The 13,581-nt window shown below is 39.3% G+C and overlaps 1 protein-coding gene across 2 annotated transcripts in view; it reads left to right on the top strand.

Moving 5' to 3' along the window:
* The window catches only part of USP10 (ubiquitin specific peptidase 10), a 32,609-nt gene that overhangs the window by 2,354 nt on the left and 16,674 nt on the right, over positions 1 to 13,581 (top strand). The window contains exons 2-3 of one of the 2 annotated variants that reach the window (XM_081202673.1): positions 11,446 to 11,514; positions 12,234 to 12,294. In XM_081202673.1, the coding sequence (XP_081058799.1) occupies positions 11,446 to 11,514; positions 12,234 to 12,294 (130 nt within the window). Of the gene's footprint in view, positions 1 to 11,445; positions 11,515 to 12,233; positions 12,358 to 13,581 lie in introns of both variants that reach the window. The other variant, XM_081202672.1, reaches the window with a different exon arrangement.

The following is a 13,581-nucleotide window of genomic DNA, read 5'->3' as shown; positions in this document are numbered from 1 at the left end:
TGTTTCGATCTGGAACTGTTACTACTTTGCAGTTTGGATCTAATGCTTGACTTTGGCTCTTTAATAAATTTGTAGAGGATCTTTGGTCAGTGCCTTGAAAAATATAGTAAATGACAAGCAAAACATGAGTGTAGGCATTTTGTGGTTGTGTGTTACTGTTCTACTTGGTTTTCCCCTAGCTTTTTGTTCTCATCAAAGACTTCTGAAATAAAGTGCTGTTCCCCATTGTACTGTTCGGCTACTGACGCCCAGAATGATTCAGTTCATCTAGATCTCCAACTTGCTGCCTTCCATATGTTTTGAATTACAGCTTCCATCATCCCCAACCAGCATGGCCATATTGGTTGAGGCAGATGGGAGTTGGACTCCAAAATATTTGGAGGGCTTCAGTTCGGGAAGGCTGTTTTTAGTAGTGTGTCCCTGTCTGACGTGGGATATATATTAAACACAAATGACACCTATAGTCTGTATACATTCTTTCTGGCTAGTCTTTTGGGCATGGCTTAACTTCTACAGTGAGGGACCATAGTTCAGTGGTAGAGTATCTGCTTTGTGTGCAGAAGGGCCTAAGATCAAACCCTGGCCTTTCCAGGGAAAATACTCTGTCTGAAATGTCGCAAAGCTGCTGTCAGTAACTGTTGACAATATTCGCTAGATGGACCATGGGTGAACCAAAGGTTAGTTCTACTCAGAGTGGACCCATTGAATTTAATGGGTCTAAGTTCATCATGTCCATTAATTTCAAATATTTTACTCTTGGTTGGGTAGAACTAATATTGGAAACAACCTCAGTGGTTTCCGTTGGTATAAAGTAGCTTACTATGTTCCTGTAGGAAGTTGCTTTATAGAGCAGTCCAAACTGCATATCTGCCATGCTATACAGTGGTATCTCGGGTTAAGAACTTAATTCGTTCTGGAGGTCTGTTCTTAAAACTGAAACTGTTCTTAACCTGAGGTACCACTTTAGCTAATGGGGGCTTCCTGCTGCCACCATGCTACTGCCACGCGATTTCTGTTCTCATCCTGAAGCAAAGTTCTTAACCCGAGGTACTATTTCTGGGTTAGTGGAGTCTGTAACCTGAAGTGTCTGTAACCTGGAGCGTATGTAACCCAAGGTACCACTGTAGAGGGATTTGGATGAGCTTCAGCTAGTGAGTAACACCAAAGTGTTCCCGCCCAAGGGATGGACAGACAGAAGCTAGAGCAAACACCAAAATGGCCTGATCTGGCCTCCTTGCTGCACCAGTCTGAGAGTTGGTGTAACAGAGTCATTTTTCTTCCAGGCTGACTGGCAAGAAAGGCATGGCCATGGCTACAGTGTTCCATTAAGTACCACTGCTTTGGGGCAGAAATTCGGATTGATTAATCTGGCTTAATATTGCCTGCACAGACTGACAGTGGCCCTATTGATTGGGGGTCCTTCTCAGGCTATCCAATGATGCCAGATTCAACCTGGGACCATCTACATTCAAAACAGCTGTTCTATCGCTGAAGTGTGTAGATACACACTGTCCATATAGAGTCCATGTAACATTTAAGTGAAAGTAAAGAGTGTGGGCCATGGTTGGTGTGGCATGGTTGGTGTGTCTATAGCAGTATTTACCCTGTCAACTGTTTGTTTGTTTGTTTGTTTTTGTTTGTTTTTAAAAGGCAGTACCCTTCAACCCTCCCCTTAGTATTGGTGTAGATCTGGCTGTGTGTGTCCCATAGATTGTTGCTTGATCTTCTAATCATGGTTAAGAGCCCCAGAGCTCTTGCAGGCATGTGTGGCCTCTCTTGCATATAAATTTGCCCCTTTCTTTTCGTTTTGATGCTAGCTATGGTTGGTGTTATGACAGCGTAATTTGGAGATTGTGCAGCATTTTGCCTGTACTGATTGATAGTGGGAAAAGTTTATAGAGATGATATTAAACCTTTCAAAATACATAAAGAATGAGAGAAACATGCCTTAAACTAGTCTCATTTAAAGTTTTTTTTTTTTGCTAAACAGGATGTTCTGAACACCTGAAAGGGAGTGTGCATTTGCATTTCTAGCAATTTTAATAGTTAGATTAAAATATTGTCATTGGATTCAAAATTCAGAACTTTCCACAAGGCTTTAATTTCTACTGCAATAGAAGGTGTTATAGTTGAAGCCATTATGTACATTATTTTAGTAATAAGCAATTAGACTTATTTAATGCCAGAGAAACCTCGTGGACATGATTCTTTGTAGTTTGTATCTGGTGCAGTGGCTAGAGTGATTGTCCTGAAAGGTAGGATAGAAATCTTTTAATAAATAGTGTTAGATTTGATTAGAAGAAGCCAAGGTTCACATAAATGAACAACTGCAAAGCTCAGTAGATGGCCTTAGACAAGATACAATCTCTCAGCCTAATCTGCTTCTCAGGGTTGTTGGGCATTGTGTGCAGTAATGTTTCTTGTTTGTCATAGATTTGTTCCTGGTTATAAGAAGTCAATTAGGTGACATGTTTGCATGTGGGTATAATGGTGTCCCAACTGACTCATGAACACGCTGCTCTTTGCTACTTCAAGGACTGACCAATTAGTAATAGTGATCACTTATATTGGTTTTTGGAAGTTTAAAAGCATTATCTCAGTACTTGGTAAAATGAAGCAGCTTCTAGTTTGTGTACATGGATGAATAGCTGCAGCAGTCTAATACAGGAATCCCCCCACTTATGCGTGATCAACTCATGTGCAACGATGTATACATGTGGCACTGGGAAATAAAAATTTCAAATAAATAATTCAGTTCAAACCTGAAATTGTGGGAGAGAGCTGGAAAGTTTTTGTGGCTCATGAGGAGACTCTCCCCAGAGCCTGAAGAGGACGCCAGTGAGCCAAAAGTCCAGAAAGAAATTTTTAAAAAGCTATTAAAAGAAAAGGGAGTCCAAGGGTTCCAAAATGGTGTGCAGGAGCTCTCACTGCTTCCATGTTATCCTGGTCAACAGCTGTTGGGCAGGAAGCTGTATTGCAGCAGGCTCTCCACTTACACACATTTCACTTATGCGTGTGGTGCCCAGAAGACAACCCACTCATAAGTAGTGAGTCGCCTGTATTTGGAATTAAGGACACCATTTGGCAATGATAGCAGTGGCACAATAGACTGTAATGTAGTAACAGGCAAGTGGTAAAAGTCAGGTCTGCAGTCTCTAACAACGGTTCTGTAAACTAGACTAGTATTACTACCATTCCCTGTATAGCAGATGGGGGTGGAATTGAATTTGAGAGCTAGTGGTTTGCAAAAGACTTCCTAGCAAATTTATGTTAGAGATGACATTTATGTAAGTTATAGGCTGCGGGTGTAGCCAACATGGTGCTTTCTAGATGTTGGAGAGTGTCTGATCAGCACTGACCAGCATAGCTAGTATGCAGGGATGGATGGCAATTGTATAGCAACATCTATATGGCACCACATTAATTATTCTTGCAATACATTTCTTAAGTTGTCCATGTGCAGGTCCTGCAACCATGTTGAAATTACAAAATATAGTTGCTGTAAATTGATTTCTACCTATAACCTGTCAGCTGTTCACTTGCAACATCTATTTAAATACTGCATTAGGTTAGAATGATCCCACTGAAGTAAGTGGCACATGTTCTTTTAATTGTTTGATCTTCAGGCTTGGCTAACTTCAATTTGTTAGTTTAGAGTCTTTGATTTCAATGCGGATTCTTTGGCTTAAAATTTCCTTAACAGGCTCATTCTCAAACTACTAAGTGTACACCTTAACTTTTCTTGCTTGAATAACTTTGATAAAATAGATCACATTTTTAAAAAAGTAGTCTGCAGGATTCACTCATTTATCTTAGTATAGCTTCTCTCTGATATTCAGGATTTTTCATTCTTCATACTTATTAGGCAAATATGCCTGAACCTGAAGTCTGTTAATTCCCTTGTTATTCATATTAAAGGATCTTGTTCCACTGTGATTATTCTAGTCATTGTATAGCACAGATATGTGGGTTTCTAAGCTGTTACAGTAGTACAATTAATTTTAAAAAGCAAAATATTAACATGAGCATTTCTGGAACTAAATGAAAACATTCATCATTTGTTAGAGTATGCTGTTCTGTATATAGCAATTTTTCTATATTTTAAGGCTAGGGGGCATCAAGTAGACACTGCTAGGAAGGCTGCTGATTTTCTTGGAGTTTAGACCAGCATTCCTGAAAATGGGGCCCCTCACCCTTTTAGAGTGTTTAGAAACTTGGGGGGGGGGAGACAATTCCAGCCACTCAAGCATTTTTGCAGTAGCATACAAATGGCAGAAAATGACAGGAGAGCAGCAGCTGTCAGAAATCTACATAGAAGTTTATTTCGGAGTTCAATATGCAAAAGCAAAGCAGTTAAATCCTAACATTTGAATTTAGGATAACATATACTACCTAGCAAATAAGTTAGCAAAAGTGGAAAGGCAAGATACATGTTTAATAAATAACCTACCTGCTCAAAACATTTTGGTAAGTCAAATAAACAACCTTCATTTTATAAAATGTAGTCTTACAGTTGACAAAAATTTATATCCTTGCTGTTACTTAGTGTAGATGTGTTTTCAAGCTTGTGCATTCTGATTGTAAATGTGTACTTGGAAATATGTACCGGTACCTCTAGTTTCAGTGAAACTTAACTCCCACATAGTTGTGTTAGGATTGCAGCCAAAGTTGAAAGGCCATAGTATGCCCTCAAGTATACCTTTACCTGTAGCATCTGTCCAGAAACCTTGGCTTCTGCATACTAGCCTGAGACATTGCACATCAAGTCTTGTTATGGAAAATGGCTGGGCAACAACAAAAACAAAAACCACCTCAGCTTGACTTTATCTTCTTGCTTCTGGCAGTTCTTTGGTTGCAGCAGCTTTCAGGGGCTAAATCACTTGACGTTGAAATACTATTGCTAACTTTACTGGAGTAGTGGGCTTGCAGCAGAATGAAATAACAGGCTGGACTTGATCACTTTAGAGTATATGGGGAGATGCAGTTTTAGAATACTCCCCTATGAGCATCCTGCAGATGGAAAACTGGAACTTTAGCGGGAAGATTCAAACCTCTTTGCTTGCTGTGGTGGTTTCCTGTTTTCTGGGAATTAAATGTTAAGGAAGATTTCAGTAATGTGATTCTGTATTTGCAGCCTTTAGTGGTGCAGCCCATTATACCACCATATTCTGTTGCATATACAGACCAGCCCTCAGATTCTGCTGCCTTGATTCTAGAACAGAGTTTGAATATCTCTGCCTCATCACCTTCATTTAACACTGAAGGTGGTGTTTTAGTTTGAAAGGCAAACATGCCATTGCTCTAGGTTTATTATAGTAACATAGCTGTCCAAGGTTTCAAAGATCTTTCTTTACACCAAGAAAACTTCTGTACCGTGATATCGCATGTTTCATTATATGCAAAATACATTGCATATCCAATCTTTTGTTGCTGTTATTTAAAACATGCTTTCTACTTGGAATTACATTTAGATGGGCAGTATTGTACAAATTGTGGTAGCCTTGAAACCTTGAAAGCTGTTGTGAAATTACTGGAATGACATAAGAGAAGAGAAATAATTTCTGCCTGTTTTGTTCTGTGCAAATCAATTGGGTAGCATAATTTTAGTGCTCTTCAGCATTACAGATGTAAAATTTCTGGGAATTTTGAATCCCCACTGGAGGGATTTGGGGAGAAAGGGATTTTTTTTAATGGAAGAAAAATAATTTTGAAAGCTTTCTTTACCTAGGGGAATATTTACAAAAGTTGAACCTCAAATATAAATTCCAGGTAGGGGGTACTTTGTGACCAAGAGTTGTTAATATGAAAGATATGAGAGTGTGGAAAATTGGGTGAATGAATTAATGTATATGAAGCAAAGCTAGATGGAAAAAAAACCCCCTGTCATTGAATGCTGGGTGGGAAATCAAACAGAACTATTGTGTAAAAAAATGGGAAAGAAGTGTAATTGTAAAACTCAGAAACTCAAAAATAAAAATCTTAGAAGCTTTCTTTACTTATCAAAAGTCACTTTGTTACTTTAAGAACATGAAATGCCTTATATATAACTTGGTTTAGCATTTATCTGGTATATTAAAAATAGTTTATTCAGACAAGCTGCTGAAGGAGTCTATCTTCTCTTACGGTTTTGTAAGGAGTCTATCTTCTCTTACGGTTTTGCAAGTTTATGAAGAGCAGGAAAACCCCCAATAAAGATGAGCCATCAACATAATAATTAAACAAACTATTATTTATTCTTAAAATTATTGTGTCTCCTCCAGTCCTACACAGTGTCAAGCAGACATAAAGCACTTTGTTTATAAAAAGAGTCAAGAAAAAGGGTAGGGGAAACAAAACTCACTAAATGAAATGTATTCAGTTGCTTTTTCTTCATATTTATCATGGACTTCTAAAAATTGAAAGTTTGCCCAGATGGAAACACATGTCTACCCTTTCCCATGTCAGTTTATTTCTTAATTTGGTATACAGTATTTCCAAACATATACCAGTTTCTTTCACGTGCTTCAGAATATGGAGGAATCTGAAGTAGGTAAGAAGCAAGAGCTGGAGGCTTTGTTGTGCAAAGGCTTTGCCACCATGTTGCAAGAGGGATATGTTTGGCAGGATCCCAGACTACATTTCTTGTCCAAATATCTGAAGAAGTTTTGTACTTTGTAATATTTGAAAGTACCTTTCCAGCATCAGGTCCTAAGTGTGCTGCTTTTTTTGTAATCCATTCAAATGTGGAAGTAGTGATACCACCACAGGATTTTTAAAATGTATTATTATTATTATTTCAATTTCTATACTGCTTAATATATTTGTAAAATATCTCTTAAGCAGTGTACTGGAAACTGAAACAACAACAGAGAACTTTAACAAAATATTGCAAAATTACACAGGTACGTATAAAAATGATACATTGATTTGCCCAGGGTCAAACAAACTCAGCTCACCCACAAAAGTTTCACAATGAGAAAAGATCTTGGAAACAGCGGACCCTAATCTTTCTTTTTGGACTTGCTTTTTATGGGCTGGCTCAAGGTGGATGGCACCTCTTCAAGCTGCACACAGCTGTGTCCCATTCAGCTGCACTCTCTGCACCCAGTTCCTGGTACAGCAGGTTTATTGAGTTTCCCAGGGGGTCCAAAGGATGGGTAGAGGGGCCCCCTTCACTCACAACTCTTCCTTCACCCTCTGTCCTCTCCTCTTCTAGCATTTTTACTGTTCTGTAGCAGGACGTGCTTTTTATGGGCAGACACCAAGGGTGGTACTTCCTCAGGCTTCCCACAGCTGTGTCTCATACACCTTCTGTCGTCGTCTCCTCCGTCTCCTCCTTCATTTTCTTAGATACTGACTGGCTGCTGTTACATATGCATGCATCACACCCAAAATGGTCTCCAAAGTCACTTGCATTTCTCCTTTGAATTTTGGGTCCAACGTATTTGCAGCAGCATGAATTGGATGGCAACAAAATTATGTTCTGTACTTTCAGTGCTTTGAGGCTTAGCGACAAGGAAAAAATAGGTCTACTTTGGCTTCCCCCCTCCCAAAAAGCTCAACAACTTACCCTTGCCCCCGTTAAAAATGCTCAACAACTTCAGGTCCCCCTCCCCAAAATGGTTAGGTTACTGCCAGTCCCCCCCAGGAGTAGATTGCAGTCTCTTGGGAGTTGGATGTCCCTGCTTTAGAAGAAAGATGGGGGGGGGGACACCTTCCTGGGCCTTCATGTCTCTGTACCTGCTAACTTAAGTTGATTCTAATTCTTCTCTGAATCTTTGTGTCAGCCATATTTTAGAATTCCCATCTAACATTTTTGCATGTACAGAATGTGCTTTCTGCAAATTGCCATATTGCAAGAAATCTTCCACATGAACCTAATAATATAGGCAACCTACACAGTTCAGTTTCAGTTTACTGCCATAAACATTCTACATGCTGTTGTCTGCTTTGTACAGGTCTGTTTGTAGTAGAACTTGCTGGCCTTGAGCCACTGGATTATAGTCATTTGTCAGTTTAATGCTGCTTCAGCAAAGTAGATATTGAGTTTGAAAGAACTGCATTGCTAGAGCTGCAGTTTTTTTCCTGTTCAGTTGAAATGCTTTATATACAACCATTTAACATACCGCTCAGGATTAAGGAACTTTGTGTGGAACAATGGTGCTTCATGGTAGGAGAGCTTCTAGCAATTCTAAAACATGTTTATAATTGAGACTAGAAATTCCTGCTTTTCCTGTGCATTATTCACGTTCTTCAAAAGAAGCAGCTTGTGAAAAGTGTGTACTGTGTAGTGGTAGTGAACTTTAGTGTACAGTGTCTAGTAGTAAATGTGCACATTTCTTTGGCTCTGTGGAAGCTTCCAGAGAAGGCTTATTTGTGACTGCAGTTCTCTCTTTGGGAAAGGTGGGACTAATATATAGAAACATTTTTCTGAAGTGACTTCTCAGTGTGTCATAGGGTTACTGTCTATTTTGTACATTGCACATATTTAAATTGTGGGGGCATTTTTGCCAAGGTGAAGTCAGAAAGGCCCTTGCAAATGCACATCAGGAACTGTTAGTTCACTGGTGAGACGATAAGAAGCTTATTAGGTCACTCAGTATCTGATTAAGTTGAAGGTGGCCTGTGTTTGATCAAGATAGAACAAGAGTTGAGTGTTGTATTGGAAAAGTTAACATGGCCAGTAGTATTGAGAGTTCTTCAGATGCCATAATTAGATAGTTTGTCATACAGTACCACATGTAGGAGTGTGTTTTTGAAAATAAGTGCAGGAATGTCTTGGACACAACCCACTGGGATTTCTCTTCACACTGTAGCATTTTGTTACATCACACTGCTGTTTTAAATTTGCCAACTTGGCTTGACACTTTTTTTAGCTGATAATTATTTGGTAGAAAGCCTTTATTATGCCCCAGAAACCACTAATCTCTCAACCCTCAATAATTGTCAAATAGGTAAAATGTGTTTTTGACTTGTTGTTCTGGTAGTGGCTGCCACAAACCCTCCTCATCAACTTTGAGAGTTCCCTAGCAGGATTTGCAGGTTTTGGAATGCAGATGCTATCTGGGTATGGAGTAAAGTTTCATTGGACAAGTAGACTACTCCCTGCCTTTTTTTCCACCCTCAAATCATCCTGATTTGATTGTCACACTGAGACAGTAGACACAGCTGACTGTTGGGGCATCCAGCAAAAAATTAACTCACTGGAATGAGTGTATTTTAGTTTGTGGTGTGGTCACAGTTCTTTGGTCCTGAATAAACAAGTGATTTTCCGGCAGCAGCACCAAGGAGGCAACAACCAAAGCAATATCCAGGGCTAGTCCAAGTTCAGGGTCCAGACTAGCAGAGTTCACAACAAGGTTTAGATGAGAGGCAAGGTCAGAGCACTTCAAGGTCTGGTTTGACACAGGGCACAGAACTGCTACATAGAATGTATCTAGTCCCTTCTCTCCAGAGGTTTCCTTGAGAGGAAAATCTTATGCTTAAAGAGCTTTTATTCCTGAGGAGTCCTTGCCTGCAATCAGACACTTTTCCAGATGGACTAGGCTTCTACCTGGCATTTAAGGCACTGTCTTTCCCTTGGGCTTCAGACTGTTCAGTCTCAGCTTCATCTCAGGGTCCTGGCTTTTTGCCACTGGGTGCAGACTGACCTGGAGACAAGGCCTCCTGGGTCTCCTCTGATGAGGGGATGTTGAGTTGGCATTGCATCTCTATTTTGAATCTCTTTTTGAGAAGTTCATGGATACATTTGTCACAGACCTGAGATGATAATGCTTCATTTGACACACTTTCTTGGTGGCTGTAGTATATCAGGCACTTCACATATTGATTTAAGCCTCTGAGAGAAAAATGTGGTGGGAACAAGTTTTATTTGTGTAACAGCATTTTAAGCTGCATGACTGCATTTCATTCTTTGCATGACTTCATCTAAAATGTTTCTAACAAGTTATCATTCAGTATGTTTTTGTGCAAGCAGCTATTTTTACTTTGGTGTGAAATTGTGTCTGTTGAATTGTTTCATTGAAATGAGTGTTACTCCTTGATTAGTGTTGAGAAATCCACTGAAATTTGAGAAAGGATTCCAGTATACTTCAGTTGTGGCTTACTTTGAGGTGTTACATAGTTGATATCAAGCAGCTGCTTAGATGGTCCTTAACAGATTAACAAAACTTTAACCAAGTTCCAAAAGCAGTTTTCACTTCAGGGCTGTAGCCGAAGCAGAATTGGTATTAGAGGCTGCAGCATCATTGCCATTAAAATTGTCACATTTAGTTTTTGAGCTTTTAAAATCATAAGAGCAGTATCCCTTGACGTATTTCCAGTAGCAGAAAGATTTTTGTTTGCACAACAAAACGTCCCCTTCCCCTCCATGCCCCGCCATCTGCTCCAGAGAGTTGCGGGAATCCCCAACATAGATTTTTTTGGGGGGAAGCATGATAATACGTTACGTTGTTCAGCTAAAAGTCCTTTGTAGTAACTAAACTACTTCGCAGGATACTGCCCAAAGCTCCTACTACAGTATACATTGGTGTTTCCAGGACCCTTCATATATGTTCACACCATTAGTGGCATATCTCCATCTGCTTGTTAGAAGCTCCATTTGTAAAATTGCTTGAATGGAATCCCCAGACTGCAGTTTTTCTCCACTGATTGAAAAAGTGAAGATGCTTGAATGCCAGGATGGCACCTGACATCTCTACCATCTGGAGGTGCATGCCTAGGGTTCATTGGATTTGGACTGTTTTTCACATGATAATACCCCATCCTGTATAATTCTGTCAGTTATATTTTATCTACAAAATCAGAATGAATTTCAGGAACCAAAATGCTTTTTCTGTGCAGGAGCAGACACTATTGAGAAAAAGAGGTGGGAAATAAGCCAGTATCTATATGGTCTGTCCATGGATCAAGTGACTTTTCTTTTTTTAGTTCTCAAAGGTCTTAACCTAGCTCAAGGTTGTCATCTGAACTATCCACATGTTTAACTGAGAATCAATCACAGTCAGTCCATCATTTGAAAAATAAGACTTTAGAGCCGTCTTGCCCCAAAATGGCAACTAGACATTCTGTTTTGGCAACTGCAACCTTCATTTAAGGAGCCATTTGGTGCCTAGCTTATATATCTTGCGTTTCTAACACTAATTACATATGTAACCTTTACAATAGCTGTACCCAAGACATGGATGTTTAAGCAAAAGCATAAGCATAATTGGTTTAATCTTTCAAAATTTAAATGCTGGGGCCTTCAGTTAACCAGCTACTTGCAGTTCTAGAAGTTGTGGTTGGATAATTGTCAGCTTCTTGTATAAATTAGAGGTCACACAAATTTCCAATGAAGAGATTTCTCAGGATTCTTTTTGACAAAGGCCATTGAAATTTCCAGCGAACATATGCACAACAGCCCAGTTGTGTTGCCATGATCAACTTCAGTTAATCTAATTAAATACAATATGTTTTACTTTTTAGTACATCTTTGGGGAATTCAGCCCCGATGAATTTAATCAGTTCTTTGTGACTCCTCGTTGCTCTGTTGAGGTAAGAACTATTTTAAATTTATTTACCTGTACAGTCATAACTCTTGTTATGTTTGCTTCATGATACGTTTTTTCATGTTGCGTCCTGCGGCAACCCGGAAGTACCAGAAAGGGTTACTTCTGGGTTTCGCCACTCGCGCATGCGCAGACGCCCAAAATTACGCCATCCACATGCGCAGAAGCGGCAAATCGCGACCCACGCAGACGCGGGTTGCGTTCCTTTCTGGTTACGAACGGGGCTTCGGAACGGATCCTGTTCTCAACCAGAGGTACCACTGTATGTGTGAAATGTTGAAATCTATTGTATGTTGAAAGCATAGAAGAAAGTTAGTTTAGTATAGATCAGTGAGTACCCTATAATACTGCCACACGGTTTTGCTTCACTTCAAATTTTGAATGCTGTTACAGTTGTCAATAGTATATCAGCCCACCCCATAAATCCAATGTGTTTATTTTATCAGTCAGCCTGGTAAAAGACTGCTGTGTATGTCAAATTGTAAAGAAGCAACTGTTAATTAAAGGGCACACTAAATGACTAAACAACAACATGGCAACTTAAATGTCAATCATCATTAAGGGCACAGGAGAATATGTGTACAAGAGAGGAAGGGTGGTTGGTGGTGGGTTCAGATTGTTCCATTCAGTGAAGACATAAGTTATCTTTGGTGAAATCTTCTTTCCCCACCACCAATGCAACCATTTGTTTTATTTTCTGTACAGCTTCCACCCTACAATGAAACCATTTCATGTGGCCTTAAGTCCACAGGAGAGCTCCATGATGGTAAGAAGCCATTCCTTCTTCACAACTGTTTCCCCAATCCTTTTGAAGTCCAATGTGTTGCAGGTTCGTTTCTTCTGTTCAGCTTTGGGGGTTTGGGTTAGTTTGCTACTTAAATGTACTAACCCAGTTAAACTTGTAGCAATCCATATTTTATGGTTTCTTTAGCTAACAGTAAACCCTCACTCCCAACTGATGGCTTTGGAAAAGTTCTTTTAAAAGAATCCAGTGGTTTTGAGGCCTTGTTGGATCAGTGCTGTTAGTTGTTGATTATTAGGGACTTGTAAATGTTGAAACTTCAGCACTTCTCAATATTGAAATCTGTTTTTCTTTAAGATAGAGAATGACTTGGACAGGGCTGGAAAAGTAAGCATGACTGATCACTGATCTGTTGAGACATGAATGTATATTGCCTGTACTGAAAGTTTCATTAGATGAAGTTTCTTCCTGGGCACAATTCAGACTTCGTACTGGTTTTAATCTTTACAGGCTAGTCTTATGTATGTTTACTTGGAAGCAAGTGCTACTGGGTTCAATAGGGGTTACTCCCAGAAGAGTGTAAATGAGAGGGCAGCCTTAAATCCCTAAATGTTTTAGTCCCATATAGACCAGCCCAGTTATTAAGATAATCATTAGTGGCCTAGGTGTCACCACCTGCTAAGGGGGTTTGTTTGGGGATGGTACTTCAACTTGGTACCCATTGTTTCTCAAATTTGACATCGTTTAGGGGCCAAATGAAAGTATTATATTTCCCTAGGGTTTCAGCAGTTTTTAACATTGGCCTTCAGCTTCTTTTAAAGCAACTGCTGCTGCTTTGATTACTGATTGTTTTTACTGTATTATGTATGTTAGCCACCTTTAGAGTAGTTATTGAAAATATTTTCACCCTTCATTTCAGAAAAAAAGTTGCCATTTTTTGGATGCTGGTATCAGATGTTTATGTTGCTTAGTTGCAGTGACCTTTGAAATTCCTGGTCTTAGAGATGGGACTATGATAGTTTTACAGAATGTGTTTTTGTTTTTCTTGGTCAAAGTCACAAAATTCTACTCTTAGTGCCAGCCATGTGAAATATAGAGCCTTGAACATCCTATTGTTGAAAATCTTTTGACATTCCAATCTATGCTGACATAGTATTGGAAAAATAATTAAGCTATTTTCATATTTTCAGTCTGCACAATTTATATTTGATTAGGAATGTTTTTAACATTTGTGATGAAAAGGAATAACTTGAGGTGAAGACAAGTGATTGCAAACCTATCTTGTATCTGCCCCCACTTCCCAAGAAAAAA

This window comes from Podarcis bocagei (genome assembly GCF_964188305.1).
Source record: "Podarcis bocagei genome assembly, chromosome: 7".
Taxonomy (NCBI): Eukaryota; Metazoa; Chordata; class Lepidosauria; order Squamata; family Lacertidae; genus Podarcis; species Podarcis bocagei.
The sequence above is the reverse complement of the archived record's forward strand: the minus strand, read 5'-3'. Positions and strand labels throughout refer to the sequence as shown.